Source organism: Periplaneta americana, chromosome 16 (assembly GCF_040183065.1).
Source record: "Periplaneta americana isolate PAMFEO1 chromosome 16, P.americana_PAMFEO1_priV1, whole genome shotgun sequence".
Lineage (NCBI taxonomy): Eukaryota > Metazoa > Arthropoda > Insecta > Blattodea > Blattidae > Periplaneta > Periplaneta americana.
In genome coordinates, this window is record NC_091132.1 from 160,183,515 (window position 1) to 160,204,508 (window position 20,994).

The 20,994-nt window shown below is 34.2% G+C and overlaps 1 protein-coding gene across 2 annotated transcripts in view; it reads right to left on the minus strand.

The window, feature by feature from the left end:
• Nucleotides 1–20,741, minus strand: part of LOC138691612 (uncharacterized) — a 34,113-nt gene extending 13,372 nt beyond the window's left edge. The window contains exons 1-4 of one of the 2 annotated variants that reach the window (XM_069813753.1): nucleotides 20,551–20,741; nucleotides 12,735–12,872; nucleotides 11,676–11,801; nucleotides 7,384–7,521 (exon numbers count right to left, since the gene is read on the minus strand). In XM_069813753.1, coding sequence (XP_069669854.1) covers nucleotides 7,384–7,521; nucleotides 11,676–11,801; nucleotides 12,735–12,872; nucleotides 20,551–20,664 — 516 coding nt within the window. In that variant the 5' untranslated portion in view covers nucleotides 20,665–20,741. The remainder of the gene's footprint in view (nucleotides 1–7,383; nucleotides 7,522–11,675; nucleotides 11,802–12,734; nucleotides 12,873–20,550) is intronic. The other variant, XM_069813754.1, reaches the window with a different exon arrangement.
• Nucleotides 20,742–20,994: the final 253 nt, after the last annotated feature.

The following is a 20,994-nucleotide window of genomic DNA, read 5'->3' on the forward strand; positions in this document are numbered from 1 at the left end:
AGTGAATTTGGCCTATAAAATACAAATAAATGAGATAATTGTATATGTATCAATATAACGTTGTAAAATATTTTCAATTTTATATGAATTAATTTTTTTTATCTGGCTCCCTTTGCACAATTCTTGACACAGATTTTACATGGGCTAAATCCTTTCCTTATAGAACAGCATTTTTTAACTTTTTTCAGCATGTGGCTTACTAAAAGCGTAATTTAAAGTCCTGCAATTCACTCATATAATCTAAAGTTGTTATTCCCAAGCAGGAGGGTAATTTTAAGGGTTGTAGGAGTGAATTTGGCCTATAAAATACAAATAAATGAGATAATTGTATATGTATCAATATAACGTTGTAAAATATTTTCAATTTTATATGAATTAATTTTTTTTATCTGGCTCCCTTTGCACTTAAAACCAATGCTTGCATTTCAACTCATGGATAGAAGTGTTGCTGATGGAATAAAATTTTTTCGACAAACCGAGTCTGTGGGTTTTCAGGGCTCTGAACAAACTAAAAAATTCATAAAAATTTTAATAAATTTTCAAACGCATTAAATTCACGCATACCATCAAAAGCTTTCTACAAGAATGATGACTCACACAATATTCTATGTAATTTTCTACAGCTTCTAAAAACTACCAGCTATAGTTTCGCATCGTCTAGAGCAGACGTATCAATAGGGCCTTCTCAGAGCACTTCCTCCTCTTTCTCTTTTTCAATGTAAGAGTGGAACAAGATGCAGGAGAAGTTCGTGTATCTCCGGATGACGTCATTGACCGCGACGTTTGAATAGACATCTGCAACCGCTACGATGTAACAGTCAGCCATTGTGTCCATCTCCGAGGAAAGAATGTTCTTATTACCGCAAATGTATGAAGAAATAAAAGCTTTCATAGGGAAAGCGAAATTGTGGGAGACGCAAGTTTCAGTGGCTAACTGTTACCACTTTATTAATCTAAAATTGTCACCTGATTTGAATCAAGACCAGTGTAACAAATATAATGAAATACTGAAGAACTTGAGAAAAGAATTTCAGATCAGATTTAAGATTTGAATAGTTCTAATTTAAAATAATTGCTTGTGAATTTCTAAGGTGTTTAGGTTATATTTAATTATTGAAAACATTACGAAATATATTATTTAACTATTATTGTAATTAATATATTAATATTAGCGTAACGTAAGAACACTTACTTTAACAACCAATAAGTTTTTATTGTAAATTTATTATTATTATTTAATTGAATTTTATTTTATTAAATATAGTATAAACTTAAAAAAAGAGCGATACCAAAAACCTTTATTAGAAATGAAATATTGTTATTGTTTGGTCAACTGTTCGAAGACAGGTCTGAACCTCACAAGTGATACCAACAAGGCACCACTTATGAGTCAACTAGGCCAGGAGATAATGGAATTAGGTGGCCAGTTCCTGATGCTTAAATAATTACGTAACATGTATGGTTCTTCATGCTTCAGATGTCTTCTTTTTACTCATAGATAGTATATAATTAGAAAAAAAATGTATTATTATTATTATTATTATTACTGCAAACTACTTAAGAAATTCCTTCCGAAAACAACCGTCTATTGTGACAGTACAACTCAAAAGTGCAGCTTTGTGGCATTTCTCTCGCGACAGTTCAACTTAGCTCGCTCATGCGTGTGACATTAATCAGCGATCAGTCCTCTGCAGTTATGTGAATGGCTAGGGAACAAAGGGCACAAATATATTTTGACGACTAAACTTAGCCAAGATCCTTTAGAACGTCATTTAGGGATTATGCGGTCTTTCACCTGTGACGACCAACCATCTGTAGCAAATTTTCTTTATTTACATTTACTGTAGTGTATTTACGTCCCTATTAAGCAAACTTTGTTATCTCGATGGAAATGTGAGTTTAGAGTTGATACACCACTCACTTCTGGTGTAAATCACATGAGACTAGTTGCTAGAAAAGAAGAGCAACGTAATAAGGACTTATCAGATATGTGGAATGATCACTGAAAGATAGGATTATAATTCGGGAATAGAAATCACATTACCAAGATTGGAAGAGTTCATGTACCAGAATTAGAAATATCTACTGTTGAGCTTAATACTAGAGAGAGATGTTTATTAACAATTTGGCTAGATACGTGCTAAAATATTCTACCAATTTATTCATTGCAAACTATGATCACAACTTTTTCGTGAACAATGTCAAGTGCACACAAGTGATTCCAACCTTAGTGAAATAAGAGATTTTGGCTCCAATAGTGGCATTTTCTTTCTAACTAGGCCATCCCAAATTGTTTATGAAGTGTTTCTTGAGACTGAAATCAACATGAAACAAAAGCAGCATTCTGAAAGTGAAATGTGGAGTGACTTTTTTTTAGTGCTTACAAAGTTTTGAAAATGTTGTGATTCGGCCCTCTGAAGCGGGTTGCAGTTTGGAACATAAAAAAGATGCAATTTCAAAACCATTTCAATATTACATGGAGAGTAGATTCTTCTTCCGAGTGGAAAAAAATTCGCAGAGAACTGCAAGCTTAGAAATCACTAAAGTCAACGAAGTTTCGAAAATTTCACACAAGTTGTCTCGGTAAGTTACTACCATCATTGCCACCACGACCGACACAACCACCACCACCATTATTATGCTATACAAATATTTTTTCCCTTCTTCCATTATTGGCAGATAAAAACTTACAACAATAGCGCACATTACTGTAAGAAGCAAGAATGTCATAATCAAGTATTTTAACAGCCCAAAAGTACGCAAGTGCCGTGATGCGGCGATCCCATGCGTTAATGTGAGTCGGGACACTATGTACTTCTATCTGCCCACACTGTGTTTACTGTAGACTGACTTGAACCGCTTTCGCTATTCTGCCGCACACCAGCAGATCTTTAGAGTGTGGCACGGCAAACTGGTGGAAAATGTCTGTTAGAGAATAGCTATTTAACTACTATATTAGCAGAAATTATCTATGAACGAATAACTCAATTACAAGTCACTAATTTGGTGGACTTTGTAAGTGATTTATTTTACGACACTTTATCAACTGCAATGGGAAAATTGAAGGTGATAATGCCAGCAGAATGATTTCAGTGTTCAGCGGCGGAAGCTACACAGCATTTGCTCACAAAGGCTTAAGAAATAAACCCAGAAAAAACTTCAACCTGGTTATTTGCCCCAACCAGTATTTGGACACTGGTTAGCTAAATTCAAGGTCAGACATGCTAATTGTAACTCCACACTTTTGGACGAAATTGGTAAAATCTGCATGTCTTATACTATGTCATTTTCAAGGCACAAATTTTTGCATTAGCAGGTATACAGGGTGCAAGTGAAATAGCCTTGCAGAGTGAATAGCTCATGTTGTATGAAACAACAAACTATTATATCACATTGGTGGAAAGTTCACAGTTTTTTCATTAAAAAAAATATTATTTCCCTAATGTTTAACAACCTCTTACTCGGTAACTGTTGTGAGCAAGATGGTGATTTTTGATAGGATATCTAATAAAGAATAATTTATCCCTCTGGCCTATTTGAATAGCGTGGACGGTTTTTGTGTAAATTTAATTTTAAAAACCTCTAATTTCAAGCCACTGCACGAATCAAACTTGTAGCAATGTCGAGGCAGAAAGCAGTTCACGTACCCAAACACATCGAGTTCATTGACCTCTTACATCTATATCATGAGTAGAGTGTGTTAGCGACGATGATGCTGTACTGATGAAACTTCAAACTTAATTTTTTTATTAACCGTGCATTTATTCACAAAACGTAATATAGATTTTCTATTCATTTATGTGTACCGTATTGTCCCTTTCAATCTGCAAGGTTATTTCACTGCCATTCTGTAAATGGTCTGGTTCAGTTTGCTCTTCAAAGTAATTTTGTGCTCATAATACCAGCAGTTGACAAACATATTCTACTGATAATTAAATGTTTCGCATATGTACATAACAATGTTAATACTGACTAATTTATTCCAGTTTAGCTCCATAATTTCTGCCAGGCAAAATCATATACTATACAATTATACTAAAGTACACAAAGATTCCTTTGACATGACAAAAATGATCATTATATCGTACAGAAAAAATTTGTTAGAAAATTCGTTCAACTACTTCGTGAATTTGATGATCCTCCCGAGAATTTTAAGTAAGTTGGAATCTACTCATAAGAAGTAGTAGAAAATTAAAATATATTATGTTTAGTTTTAGTAATTTGAAAATTGACAATTGAAGTTTCTAATTTCATTCAAATGAGGAAACATGCAAATGTTCAGTCTTTTGACTTATTTTAATGTAAAATACTGAAATAGTTATTTTACAATTACATTATTAGTGTTAACGTTTTCGCCCAATTGTGGGCATCGTCAGACATAAAATTCGATATCCAGATAATAAATAAGCAATACATATTAAATATTCACAAATATAAAGACATGTCCAAGATTACATTAATGGAAAATGATATAAGTTTCAAAACAGTATAAAAGGCAACATTGTCCCGTGCTGTGGCGTCGTGGTCTAAAGCATCCTGCCTAGGACTCGCGTTATAGAATGCACGCTGGTTCGAGTCCTCAGGAAGGAAGAAATTTTCTCATGAAATTTCGGCCAGTGTATGGGACCGGTGCCCACCCAGCATCGTGATGCACTTGGGGACCTATGATAGGTAGCTAAATCCGGTTGTGAATACCAGTTATAACGGCTGGGTGGATCATCGTGCTAACCACACGATATCTCCATTGTGGTTGGATGATCGTCCACCTCTGCTTCGGCATGTGGGCGTGAGGCCAGCAGCCAGCTGGTCAGTCTAGGCCCTTCACGGGTTGTAGCGCCACGGATTATTATAAAAGACATTATTACATGTGGTGTATATATGCATGTTGAAATAAAACAGTGTATGAAAAATAATACGTGTTATTACTATTCATTGGTGAAAATGTGACCAGGAATAAAATCAACTGTTTTATACGAATGACACCGTTATGAATAAAAACTTATTAAATATGCATATTTTTACATGTGTACTAGGTTAACATGTGTAAAATAAAATAAAATAAAATATGTGGTATGAAACAGATCTTATGGGTGAAGATATATGATAAATGAAATAAAGAATAAATATACATAAAAAATATACGTAATGTAAATTAACTGGAAAATATGACTTTTTTAACTGGGATAGAATAAAGGTAAAGTAAAAAATATTTGTGGAAAAAAATGAATGTAAATTAAATACTATGGATTGATAAATATTAACTGAATGTGAGTTGGTGTAAGTGGCTAATATTCAAACTCAATTGTACCTGTAAAAGCATTCGAGGATTACATTAGATATGAAATTTAAGCTGTATTATAACTATTTCAGTATTATAAAAATTTCAGTATTTTACATTAAAATAAGTCAAAAGACTGAACATTTGAATGTTTTCTCTTTTGAATATATTTGACCTATTGTAACTCAAAAATGAATTCAAAGTTTGTAATTTTACTTTTCTCTACATATATATCCGAATATTTTACAAAATTTAGAACGTACTCTGGAATACACTCAAAACTAGCTACATAATTAATCATAAAGTTACAAAATATCTTTCCTATACGGGTAAGATACAATAATATTCTACAAAGCATATGTTGTCAATAAGTAAATACTAAAAAACAATGGGTGAAAAAGAAACGAAGACAGGCGATAATCTTTGTACCTACATCTAAAACAAAATCAGTTATTTGAAAATGATAAATATTGTGTTGGGAATTTCAGACAAAGACACACAGAAGACAAAAAGAAGTCGTGTCCTCAAGATCAACATTTTTCAAACGCACTGTGAGAATGTGTAGCTTGGGAACCATTAAGAGTATGGTAAGCGTATCAAGCAATTTCATTTTCATATTTCAAACATAAACCGAGATAACGGTTCAACATTAGCTCTCTGCAACATGATATAACTTGTAATAGCAAATAGTGATGAGTGTTTTTTAGTCTCTATCATAGAGTGAAAGGCATTGCAAGTACTGTTGTTAAGACTGTGCCGTTTTTATTTCGGCACGTCATTCTTTTCCTTTCCATTTCTTTCCTGTTCTTCTATTCTTATGCTTTTCTCTGTTTGGTTTGGTTATTCTAACTCTTCATAGATGGCTTGTAGTTTTATCCTTTCTGATCTAGTTCTCGTTACTTTTCATAGATGGCTTACTTCCTCTCACTTTTCCGTTTTTCCATATTCTCTGTTTTTGTTGCTTTAATCTGTGATGAGTTGAAACCGGGGGGCCAGTTAATATCTGGCTGGGGAGCGGTTAGTATTTTACGCTGATTGGTTGAGACCAGGGGTCCAGTTAATATCTGACTAGGGAGCAGTTAGTATTTTATAATATCATTTGCCGATTGGTTCTGACTGTAGCTCTAGTTTGAATTTCGCCTGAGAAGCTTGTTGTATTTCGGTTCTAGCGTGTCTGCGACATGGACTCATTGAGGTCGGGTGTGTGCAGGCAGGCCCAGTAAAGTGAACATTGTTGGGGCGTCAGTGGGCGTCGTATCTTCATGAGGAGAGTTGAGGATTTGGTGAATACGTTCCATTGGAAGTTTATAGTGTATGTTGCTACTGATGTGCAAATCTTTAGTACGTGATTACCGTCATTATTCGTAGTGGGTGGTAACATTTACTCTCTCGTAGTTGGAAAGTTTAGACTCAGCGGGTTTTGATGGGCTACTAACCTTGAACTGCATTCGATTTTCTGTGGCTATCGTGCAGTCAATTCTGGCCAAATACCGGTCGGTATTTTATTCGATGTTATTGAATCTCAAGCTGTGATGTAACTAAAAGTCTACCAAAAACTACAAGAAGTTCAGTTACTTAGTTTTGGTTTACGTTTTACTTAGTCATTACAGCAGAACGTATTTGACTAGTATGGAATTCGAAATGGAGGCATCCATTGTTGTGTGAAGTTTAAGGGGTGACCAATTTGAGTGTAACACTTATGTGTGTGCTGAGTATTGGTTATGCGTGAGATGCGTCGACAAGATGGATGTCAGCAAGGAGGAGTAACTATCAATGTAAGGTAACTAGTTGGGTTCGATTAACATGAGCCTGTTACGAAGATATATTCTGTGTGAAGAAGTTATTTTGTTGTCTATTCTAAATGTTTGTCTTAAACATAGGGAATGTGTGTTGTTACTCAATTACCTCGACATGCAGATTACCAACCTCATCATAACGTTTCAGGGCAGGGTTATTTGGTATAATTAAGATACTTATCATTTATTTCAGCAATCAAAAGTCCTACCAGACCCAGCGACGGCCCAAGACGTAGTGTCCATTACAATGAAAATACAAGATAAACACTGGAAGAAGAATACACAGTGCATTCCTTGTGCTGCACTCACCTCTGGTTCACGTTTCACCACAGGGAATGAAATTGGCTCAGGATCTTTCTCTAATTTTATCTCAGATGTGAGATCTGGGCTCTGGTTCACGTTTTCCTTCTTTCTGCCAGTCACATGTAGATTCAAGAAATTCCTTTCCTGCATTCCAAAGAGACATCTTAAAAGAGGAATTTATTACAGGCTGTTAGAAGACGACTTCTAACATTACAAGCTGCTCTCTATATGTTCGCATGCAACAGCTTGATTGCAAAACCATTTTTTAGACATATTATGAATGTCTGGGACGACACGAAAGGCTAAAGATGCACTTTTTTTGCATATTTCGCCCATTACTGCATATAAAGTACTACTGAATATATATTGTAGCATATATTTAAGATTGTGATGAATTACATCCAAAATTTGTATACTTTTGTAAAACAAATACAGAAAGACTTTGGATTGTTCAGTACATAAGATTTTTTTCTTGCCTGTACTGGGTGGCTAGAAATTACTTGTGTATGAAGGAAAGCTGTGAAAATCGACCATCGTCTGCTTTTGTTTCACTGAACTGCCTGCTGCAGAAAAAGAAACTTTCCCAAACATTTCTACCTACCTGACTGTAACACCCCTACCCTCCCTTTATTGGTTTCACTTATTCTGAGTTGGCATATTAGCAGCCTTTTATTTCGTACCGGTAAGTGCTCAAACATTATACCGTTGAGCTACCACATACTTTGAAAACAAGCCTTTGGGAATGTCCTTTCAACATGTATGAGTGAGGAACATTGTGAACTTGAATATTATTCATTGTCAAATTCGTGTAATTGGAAGATTCTGGAAGTGGCCTGAATTTATGTTTTCCTGAATTTGTCTTGCAAATTCTTCTGTATTGTCATTTTTTTTTTATTATAATGGCAATTATTCCTTTAATCATCCTATCAGTCTTTGGTAGACTACACGTTTTTCCTGTAGTTGATTTGACATATTGGAAAGTTCTTCTATATCATCACCAAAAAAATAGTTCGATCGAGAAGAAATTCCTATGATGTTAGCTATTTCAACAGCTGCATGAACCTTGTCTTTTCTTGACCCTTTTCTCCCTCTACTATTTTTTCAAAATGCTTTGTAGTAGGTCTGTAAGAGTTCCACACAGACAAAGTTGTTCTAGAGCTACTGCAAACCAAACGAATATAAAATATTTGCCGATTTCATTAAACTGCATTCCTAGTTCAGTGGCTACACTTTCAAGTCCCCTTATGTTTTTGGTGATTGGCTACTAATAACGTGTAATGAAATTTATCCATGTAAGCCTCGAAGAGATAGATGGAATTTTTGTCACAGACTGTGCCACTAATTGCAAGCTCAAGCCTATAGTTAAGGCAGTTCCATAAAACAATGTTTGGAAATTGTTCCTTTAACAAAGTACCCACTTCAGATTTGCCTCCAAGATTTACATATGGGCCATCACTAACATAGCACATTAATGACTTTTGAAGAAGTCCTTCATCTAAACCGTAAGAAACTAAGCACTTCAAAAAATCTTTCTTTATTGTCGTAGTTTTTTTATTTTCTAGCTCACATAATTCCATAAAAATAATAATGGCTTCTCCATTTAAGATTGTTCATATTTACGTCATCGAACTTGTCTTTTTACTTAAGCTAGTGCATTTCTCAGCTAAAATTTTCACATCTTTACTCTCTTCCACCACTTTCTTCCTAACAGTATTCTGAATCAGAGCCTACGTGCTAAATTATCTGGATGGTCACAGTAAGGACAATCTTCTTTCACTAAATAGTATGGAATATTTAACACTGCGAATTTTTTTTTTTTTCGAAATAACAAATTTAAGGGTTCGCAAAAGGTGCATAATGGTGCCACAATTTGGCACAAAAAATATGACCTCCTAGAAGCACCTTTAAACCAGCCGCAGAGCAGTTCTTTTTCATTATCTTATTTTTTTCATAACATAAGCATGTCTGCAGATCTTCGCTTGATGCATATAGTTATGATTTGTCATGATTTTATGATAAAAGAAAAGGATTATATATTTAAGTTCCAAGTGATAGCAGGAATGCAAAACAAGACGAACAAATATGTTACAGGAGGCAACAACGTTTTCATTTTGCTCTCCATCAAAAATAATCTATCTTCTTCTCACAGGGCCGGAGTTGCTTTCTTGTATCCAGAGTGGACCCAATAAAAGCATCTGCCTTTCTCACCATATACAGTAGCTCAAACATCGCAGACTGTCTTACCCAGTCTTTCAACCGTTTGTGTGTGTCATAAGAAAGGACGAAGGTCTCTCTCAGGAAATTCTTAAACAGCGGATGTTCTGGTATTATGAATTTTATAAGAAGGGAAAGACAAAATACGAGATCTTACTGCTCATTCGTTATTTAAATTTATTAAACATTGTTATATACTCAGTTGTTTTCTTACGTGTGTTATTAATTTATTCTATTTGATTTCGTTCTATTTATTTACTTATCTGTATTAACTGTATCAAATGTATTAAATAAACAGCACAACTACACTTCACTTGTTTTAAAGTATGTTTTCACGTCTGTTGCTGGGAGGCGCTACTCTAGTGCTTGGCCTTTTACTCTGAACGGCATGTTCAACAAATTACTCATATTTATACAATACACTTCAGAAACAGATGTTTGCATACGTACCCTATGCTAATTGATGTGAAAATTGTAATCGTTGGTTACATTACTTTGTTTTTCAAATTATTTTCTTTTCTAGATCTGATGCTTTTGCTTTTTCATTGGTGACATATTTTGCAATAAATGCAACCCTGTTATCACCAATACTGCGCAGCCACTATTCTGGAAAAGGATGTTTTTCTAATATTTTTCAGAACTAGAATGCATTCTATCAAGTGGTTTCATTTTCCTAGCATGTACTTCCTATCACCAACATTAACGTTTAATTACCAAGCATTTGCAAAATGTGCTCAATCTATAAGCAATGCTTTTGCCCAAGGACGATGTGAAGTTTACTCGATTCATCATTTCCATTGATAGTAGAAAAATGTTCAACTTCATCTTTCGAAGCAGATGTGTATATTACAGTTAGGGGGAGCTAAATTCACTGAGTACATCACGAATTTGCACGAGAGGTCATAATAGATGAATGCACATTCTGTATTACAACATTATGCTATCTTTGAGAGTGAAATAATTGGGTCTGTTCGGCATTAATGTCTAACAACGAGTTCAGAATTAAAATAATGACACAAACAATTTCGATATTATTCACAATTGACAGAACCCATGCTGCGGAGTGAAAGGAGACACTTTAAGCATTTTAAAATATTTTTTTGTACCTTCGCCAAAGACAAAGTAACAATATTTTATTGATTTATATATTATTCCTGTTGGGTATTACCATTTGTTTATGATACTATTGTGCATATTTTGTAGCATATTTTCAAGATTGTGTTGTATTAACCCAAAAATTTGAACAGTTTTGTAAAAAAAAAAAAAGAATACAATAAGAATCGGGACTGTTCTGTTGTTAGCACATAGTATCTTTTGGTCGAATGTTCTCGATTGCCAAAAATTCCTTGTGCATGAAGAGAAACTGCGGGAAAACCACCACTGCCTGATATTGTTTCATTGAACACTTGCACAAAAATAAACTTTCACAAGCATTCCTACCTAATTGACTCTATCATCCCTGCCCTTCTTTTACATGTTTCACTTATTCTGAGCTGGTGCAATAGCATCATTTTTTTTAAATTTAGAACCTATTCTGGAATCGACTCATATTCAGCTACATAATTTATCATAAAGTAACAAAATATCTTTTCACAATGGGTGAGACAATGTTCTATAAAGAATATATTGAAAATAGGTACCTAAATACATAGAGACAATGGGTGACAAACAAATGACGACAGGTGATAATGTATGTACATACATCTAGAACATAATCAATTACTTGGAAACGGTAAAAAGTGTTAAGAATATTACAAAAAGACACAGAGAAGACAAAAAGAAGTCGTGTGCTTAAGAACATTTTTTAAACAAACTGTAGGAGTGTGTAACGGCGAAACAATTAAGAATAACGTAATAAGCAACTTCGTTTTCACATTTAAGCATAAAACAAGATAACTCTCCAAAATTAGTTCCTTGCAACATGACATAACTTGTAATAGTAAATGTGATAAGTGTCTTTTGTCTCTATCACAGAGTAAAATTCACTGCAAGGACTGTTGTAATGAGGTAGTGTCCGTAACAATCAAAATACAATATAAACAATGGAAGAAGAAAACACAGTGCATTCCTTGTGCACCACTTACCTCTGATTCACGTTTCACCACAGGGAAAGAAATTGGCTCCGAATCTTTCTCAGATTTCACTTTAAATTTGAGACCACGGCTGTGCTCAGCATATTCCTCCTTTACACAAGTCAAAAGATTCTGTTCCTGCAGTAAAACGAGACAATTTAATTGGACACTTTGGGTTTCTTTTATTACTCGACCGAGGCGAGTGCAGCCGCGGGCGAAATGTGAACTATCGCAATGACGTATTACCAACACAGCAACAGTGCAAGTGGCGTTCAGGATTGCAAGACTCCACCGGCCTCGGTCATATAATAAATTCGAATATCGCTTTATTTTGGTAATGTTTAACTAAGGATAATGTCACATAGCTGCAAAGACGTAACAACATGGCCGACGTAACGACGACATAACAATTATGAAAACAAAGTCAATGTTATGAAAAGAATAAATAGCCAAATTTCACGATATTCCACAACCGCACCAATTTACAATTTATCAACACCCAAATTAGGACTGTAAGAAAAAATGTAATGCCTGTGATTTAACTTTAATAGATTTGTTCTGTTGTAGAATGTAATAGGACCATTTACCTATTCTGAAATAATCTGGACATTCTATTTTGGTCGCAATATTAGGTAGTGTGATTTATGAAAATTTTAAAAGAAAGCCTAGTTCTTTATAAAGCAATGGCGATAAGAGCTGTACATAGACCTACAAATGAAACAAAATTTCTTATTTTAAACCGGAAAAGTATTCAGAATTTTAGATAAAGGCACAGAGAAAACAGAAACATGTTGTTTGCGTAAGCACAACATACTATACCAAACTCACTGTAGGAATGTGTAGTTTGGCAACCATTAAGAGCGAGTGTAGCAGGCAATTTCGTATCAAAAAAAAAAAAAGCTAAACAGAGTTTAACATAAGACTTGTCTACAATATGACATTACCCGTAATAGCAAATAGTGACGAGATTTTTTTGTCTCTATCATAGACCAAAGACGCAGTGTATATGCCAATCAAAATATAAGATAAACACAGGAAGAACACACAGTGCATTCATTGTTCTCCACTAACCTCTGGTTCACGTTTCATCACAGGGAACGAAATTGCCTCCGGATCTTCCTCAGATTTCACTTCAGATGTGAGATCATGGCTTTGGTCAACATGTTCCCCCTTAATACGAGTCGCATTCTGATACAGAAGATTTCGTTCCTGCAATAAAACGAGACAATTTATTGGATACGGCACTTTGGGATTATTTTACATTTGAATATCGCATTATTTTGACGTCACATAGTCGACATAAAGATGACATAGCAATAAGTAAACAAAATTAATATCATGAAAACAATAATTACACACAATTTCATGATATCCCATATCCGCACCAATTTACCGACACCGAAATTGCGATTGTAAGAAATAATATAACGCGTGCCATTTAACTATAATTGTCTACTTCAGTTTGGATATAGTACTTAATTACAGTATTCAGAATTCACTCCATGCACACTTGTGAATCACATTCGATGGTTATCATTTGAGAAGAACAACTAAAAAACCCGATAGATTTTTTAAAAATTAGTGAGTGTTACTAATTGTTCGTATCACATCTTCGGTACATTAAATTCCTTTTTGTACATTGCAGATCATTCCTACATCGACTAAATATACCAAGTATATCAATACATTTTTATTAATTTATTGAGTATAAATTGTTTTGCATATTTTCTGGCTTCCAGGATGATCGAGAGTTCTACGTTCTTCTTGCGTCAGCATGGTATGCAAACGAATTCACAAAAAGAAATTACGGAGAATCTAGCGCAGGGGTGCCTTTGGTGATTTTGGAAGCGAAAACTGCTGAATTTGTAAGGGATTTAAAGTGAAGCTGGAGTTGAAAATGGAAGAATTTTACAGCGATATATTTTGGAGGAAAAAATTATTAGAATGTCCAGTGAATTACGTTTCCAATCAGAGGTGTGTCGTAATGGAACTGAATATGTTGCGTTAGGAAAGGTAGGTACCAAAGACACAATGCGCTGTAATGTGAAGACCGTATAACTTGTATTAATGGAATAAGGACTCAAAATTAAGCACAGAGAAAAAAAGTATAATGAAAAAATACACATTTTTCGAAATGTAACTTCGTTTGTACATTCCCCACTAGGATAACTTCTCAGTCATCAGTATTGACAACGTCACTAACAAAATGTCACCACCACACCACCTTAAAAGACTGCACTCAATCACTTGTCACCTTCTAAGAAGCTAACTTAATCTACCTAATAATGATGGTATTACCTTGTAGACTACGGTCATAGAGTATACTGATTTTTTCCTAAATCTTTACAACTGCGTTATCTTAGGAAGGAGAACAGCAACAAAAGGCATATTCTTAGTCAATTTTGAGTATATGCAAACCCTACCAAGAGCCTAAATTAACCTAACATAACCTGTCACCGATTCATAAATGCAGAACACAACAAAAGCATTAAAATAACCTAACCTGTCAGAGCTTCGTATATGCAAGGCATACCAAATGCATTAGGTATCCTAACCTAACTATTAGATTCGTAACAGAAATACGAAAGAACTGTATCGTGATATTAACACAATATAAAAAAAATTGAAGTGCACGCTAATATGAAGCTTTCTAAGTTATGTTGGTGTGAAGAAGGAAACAGTTGTAAAACAGTTGAAGATGTATACGCAGTAAGGGAAGTGAAATATCCATTCGATATTTTTTTCCAAAATGACAAGAATTTAACAATATACACCTATTACTTGAACAGTGTCTTATATAAACAAAATGAAGGACCATATAAACAGTTAATTTATTTCAAAGTAAATTAATCAAATTGCGGTTGAAATCTACGACATAGTAGAGGAAACAATATTACTATTATAATCAGGATACTGAAAAAATTACTTATAGCTATTCCATGCGGAAAGGCAGCACTTACCTCAGTTTCACACCTTACTATGAGAAAAGTGATCAGCACTGGAGAATCTTCAGATTTTCTTTCTGATACGTTATCATAATTGTGGCAATCCATTTTTATCTCAACGCAATTGCAATAATTTCTTCTCTTCTAGGTCTCAAACACAGCACACAAAACATGCGATCGGCACTTTCGCGGACCTCAACTGTAGTATCAGTGTTGACAATGCTTACTAATGAAATTACCTACACGAGATCGTCAAATGACCCCATATAGCACCAAAATACCCTGGGTTCAAAAAATAAATACAGCGAACAACGAGTTTTTCCTACTCGTTGACAGCGAAGTATACATAAAGACAAATCAACACAAATTATACATTATGTTAAAAGTGAAACTTTTTTTGCTTGACGAATCTGAGTTTCCTGGTGTTGAACGAAGCCATAACGGTGCAATGCTTATCATATATTCTGTCGCCAGTTCGAAGAAAAAACACCTTTACTTGTCTTCTATCCTGTCCTTTGCATTCATCAATGCTACCATTTTTTCTGTTTTCAGCCTGTTCCTATGAGCGGTTTTTAAGTTTTTCAATGTACAGAAAACTCATCCAACTGAGGCATTTAATCATATTATACCTTTATGATATATAAGAGATATTTGTTTCACCTAAGCATACTTCGTTCCTATTTTAGGGTCCATTACTGATGTTAAGTGGGTATTTTGAATTTTTACATTGACAGAGATGTTTATTTTTTAAGAATATTTCTTCGTTATGTAAGCCATATACAATGTAATGGTAACGGGATTATAATTCACGGTAATGGAATTTCATTGAAGTCCTTCTTTTTAACTTAACATATAAGCATACATGGGCACAGGCGCCTCATTTGAAAATTGGTGCCTCAACGGCTTTGGCAATGCTTATCGCAATGTTATATGTTCAGTTAACAGTGGTGGAATCATGGTTTATCAAAGCAGTGTGTACGAGCTGAAAACGATTTTCATGTGGAATGGGAAAAGTTCTTTTGCTGTTTAGAAGGATAGAACATACGGTACAATGTCTGTTAAGCTCGAAAATCGTAGCTTCTGGATTGACCGTGTAAATTATATGTACATATTTTATGCATATGTTAAACGTATTTTACGTAGCGTCAGAAAACTAATTTTTACGCGGCGTAACAAATTAATTTAATTTAATAAAATGTCATCACAATATAACTGGAAAGCATTTGTTTTAAATAAATTAATTTATAATGACAGAGAGGAAAATAATTTGAGTGGTGAAATGTAATATACATACGAGATGTTTAGAAAAAGAATATAATATTTTGAAATGTGGTAGTAGGTCCATTCGTAAAGACAAGCAAAAAGTGTAATATACATGGGTACTAAATTAAATATTTTTGAAGAAACAAGGACTGTGAAATTCGTACTGTAACAACATCTAACATTAATTTATTTCAAGAAACAAGGACTGTGAAATTGGTACTTTAACAACACAGTATCTTCTAATGTCAGCATTTTGCTTGTATCCTATTGTAATACAGTACACTAAAGTGTAAACAGATGGGACATATCCAAAGAGAAAAGAGTAAAGAGATCACATGAAAATATATGCTGTTGTTACAATAGGCTCAGGCTTACCTACCAATTTAAGAGTCCTCGTTTCTTCAAAGATATTAAATTTTGGACGCATATTTATTATACTTTTTATCTTGTTTGTATGAATTATTCTACATCTTCACAACATATTATACGCTTTTTTTTCCTAACACCGTGCATGACTAGACTATCAGAGTACTATATGATCACGAACAATCTAGAAGTGTGTAGTAAATGTCAAAGGTGTCGCCTCTGGGAAAGTGTGCACAGAGAGTTCTCAAAAGGACAATAGATTCTGTTTTTTCTGTTTTAATATTGGCTCTATAAATACGACTTCTTCTGTCAGCAGTTGGAACAAGTTACCTAGTTGAGGTTTCCCGATATTTTCCCTCAACCCATTAAGAGCAAATGCTGGGTAACTTTCGGCGTTGCATTGGACCCTGGATCCATTTCGCCGACATTATCACCATCTCATACAGACACTATATAACCATAGCAGTTGAAAAAGTGTTGTAAAATAATCAATTAAATAATTCGTCGAGAACTTTGATGACTAATACGAGTAAACTCCGGTAATTGAATCAGTGTGGCGATTAGCTAAGCAAAACGCGGAAACACTGTGAGGTATCGGGGAATCGTTTCAAATGATAGAAGATATTATAACACTTGATATGACGTACACGTATGAATTACAGAAAGTAACGCACGTGATAGCCTGGGAACTCAAGTTAACAATTATTTAACTAATTGATTACCTAGCGGACTTACTCGTGTTAATTATGTAAGTCCGCTAGGTAATCAATTAATTATATTCAAGTGTTAAAAGTAGTGTACGCAAGATTCAAAATGAATTATTTAACACTTTATATATATAATTTGTTAGAGCAAGATGTGATTTTATTCCTTCATTTTACATTTATAGCAAATTACACATTTTACGCGTACTGTACGCATCGTGTAGAAATTAATTTTACCTGCAACTTCCCACGTCTGCCTAATGCGCACTAATAAATCTAATACATTATTCCTTAAACACACTGGATTAAGAGGTACGAGGAATTGAATATTGTTTGTACGTACTATTTCCCAAAGAAATTTATAAATTTCAAATGCGCGTAGAAAACGAAATATGATTTTCTGAAATTATTTTTAGGTTGAGAATGTTCACATCTATTAAGTAATCTTCAGAAACGCCAGAATATTCAAGAGAATAAATGTAGACAACGTGACGGAATATTATTGGCTAGTTACGCAATTACTTGGGCACTCGCCTGTGATTTAAATCAATTCAGTGACGAAGAAACAGTAAAGAGGTTTATGATTACAGCTGCCGAATTAATTTGCCTAAGTAAAATAAATGTTTTCGAGAGTCTCGCGTTAACCAGGCGCTTTCCTAATAATACGCCACTGACTACCTTAGCGATTACTATAATGTGACGCAGGTCACAGCAGTTTATATTCCTCATCCTATTTTGCAGTCTGTTCTCCTAGTAAACGAACTATTTCAAATCGAGTGTCTCACGTAACAGAAAATTGTGCCCATATATGACATACAGTAATCCCCCTCTTACCAGAGGAATCAGTATACACATTTTCAGTCATACGCAACCAAACTCTGCCATCATTTTCGTATGTTCTTCAGAGCATACAAGCCTAGGCTCGTAACACACTTGAATAGTTTTCGCTAGCGAGAAATGTGTCGCGACAAAATTGGAAGATTCAAATGGACGCCCACAAACTGGAAGAGATTCTCGTTCGGGAGAAAAAACCTCGCGCTAGTTTCTCGCTGGAATCGGTAGCTCAGCGAATTTTCTTGACACATTTATCAAAGAAGTTTGACATTTATACTCTTTATGACGATTGAATGCAGAAAAAGGTATCACAGGTGGCAATGAATTGTACTGTTTTATTTGAAAATGAGGAAAGATAGCTGATAATTGCAGTCAGAAACTTACCGAACTTGTATGATGTCACCTGTAGGCCTATTTATATGATACACGGGATGAAAACTATAAAAACACGAAACCTAAAGAAGAAATCTGGGGACAAATATCAGATTATCTGAAAAGAAATAGGGCTATATTTTATTTTGATGAGACTTAATAGTATTAATTATAACATTTGAAATAATGTTTCTATATGTCTTAACAGTTAACGTAATTTTAATCAGAATATAGCAAAGAATTCTCTATCATATCATGAATGGAAAAAAAACTGACGTCTATTCAACCTGAGAACCCCTAAACGTACAATATCATCAACCAAATGGAAATCAGTGACCGAAACTTGCCTTTATCTTCGTGAGATACAATATGATTTCCAGATATTTCTGGCTTTAATTTTATGCAAACTTTTTCTTTTCATTAACAAAATATGTTCTTATAACTCCATTTCCTCATCATTTGAATACTCAGATTCAACATAGCGTTCGTACGTAATTCGTGAAGTACGACAATATACTTACAGGTTATACATTTAAGTACAGCAATATACGTAAATACATAACCTATAATATTTCCCCCGACGAGTGATTACTATAATCAGAAAAATGCTTCCTGCATGAAGATAGTGCATAGAAGATCATTGCGAGGTGTGATCTGTGATAGCGAGAACTCGCCAAGTTTGTGGAGGAACGCTCTTCGCCTCTTTGTCGCAACACATTTCTCGCTAGCGAAAACTCTTCAAGTGTGTTGGCGGGCCTTAATGAAGAGTTTTATAGAGAATGTAGAATTTAGTTGTACCATATACGTATAATGAAATAAAGTGAACATTTTATTGGTCAAGGTAGAATATCCAGCGGTCACTGAACGAATATTGCAAACTTTTATCACTGCCAATCGTTATAAACCAATTTTCAATACTTTTATCACAGTCACGAGACATTTCAATTCTTATTGTACGGTATTATATATATATATATATATATATATAATCCCTACATTAACACATTTACCATATCACAAAACAACCATGTAATAGTTTAACATTAGACTTAGTTGCAACATGACATAAATAATAAATAATTATAAAGATACAATGGAAAGTTACGTTGTCATTGACGATGTTACAATGGAGTTATAATATAATATACCGTCATGTTTATTTTCTTTTAATTCACGATTTGATTATATATTATAGATTAATACGATTAAGTTGAGTGTACATAATATTTAGTACTCACCATTTTGTTTTATTCACCATTCGCTTCGACTCTATTCCTCGAATAGTATAAGCTTTTGTACTTAATTTCTGTTTGCTGTATCCTGGATACTTCTTTTAAGAAAGTCGGTAAAATTTGAAAAGGCGTGTTCAAATCGGTAAGGAGTCGAATTATTGGTCGTTGTTACGTAACAAAATTGTCTACAAAAACTGAAATAATCACATACGGTAACTATGCTAAAGTTAGTTTCACTACTAGCTATTTCTAAAGTTATTCCATAAAGCCAATAATATAAAAGAACGATGTTCTGCAAAATTGAAACTGTACACTCTCCAAACCAAGTATTTTTTGTGATAGCAGTATTTTTCTTACAGTTACTGCAGTGTAGTTCAAAAGCAAAAAAACACTTTTGACGATCGTTTGTGAGTTTTAAATGTCAATTGTTCTTCACAATGCACACGATTCTTTGGTTCTTCTGATGGACGTCAGTAAGTTATATTCCCTATAAAACTGAACAATTTTTTCTACACTTTTTAGTAATGATATAATATCTATCCACGTTAAATTCTGTCGTATATTTTCGTCATATTGCACAATTCTACTACCACTCGTTTTCATACTGGTACTCGAAATAATGTCTGCTACGAATGTACAAATTTATAACCTGTCAACCTTATCAGGACTACGTATTCTGACACCTATTATTTTGTTTATAGACTATTGTCATAAAATTGTAATTATAATTCTACAGATAAATGACCGTTGATTTATAACTTGTCTCCTTCGCTAAGGTGTCGGACAAATAATGAGATGTAAAGGTTCTTGGGTCGAATCTGAATGTCAGCAGTGTTTAGTAAATAAATTGTAGAAATGTAATACTGTATAATGTATAAATGAGTGTGTGTGTATATATGTATACATATATAATTAGAGTGTAATTGTAAACATGTAAAATATGTAGAAATGAAGAACATAAAAGAGAAAGATAGGAGTAAAGGGAACTAAGTAGATAGAGAAGAAAGAGAGATAAGTTAAGACAATAATTTTAATTAAATACTAATATTTTGTTAGAAGTGATATCATCAATGACATCATACATTTCCATCGTATATTTAAATTTACCGACTTAGTGTCTGTAAAAGTCAAAACACAAGATAAACATTTAAATTCCTTGCACTCCTCTCACCTGTGATTCACGTTTCACCACAGGGAACGAAATTGGCATTGGATCTTCCTCAACTTCCACCTCAGACGTGAAAGCTTTTCCCTGGTTCACATATTCTTCCGAGTAATAAGACATCTTTGCTTATGCCTACGAATTGTAACATAGAGAGCCATTAAATTGCTGCATGCAGTATCTCCTTCCTCGTTACGACACAAGCACTGCCGTCTGGATTGTACGCCGTGGTCTCAAGGAAGGACAGGGGGTCAGGGTAGACTCTCTTTCTAACTCGTTGGGGTAGACTAAATCATTAAGAAAGTATTTTCAAGACGGCCGTGTTCAAACAGACGTACGTGGTTCTGAATGACTGTAATAAATTTCATGTTTTATACTTTTTTGTAATAATTTTTAGCATTATTATTTTTCTTCTATTATTACTTATTAATACTATTAATAGTAAGCGCTGAT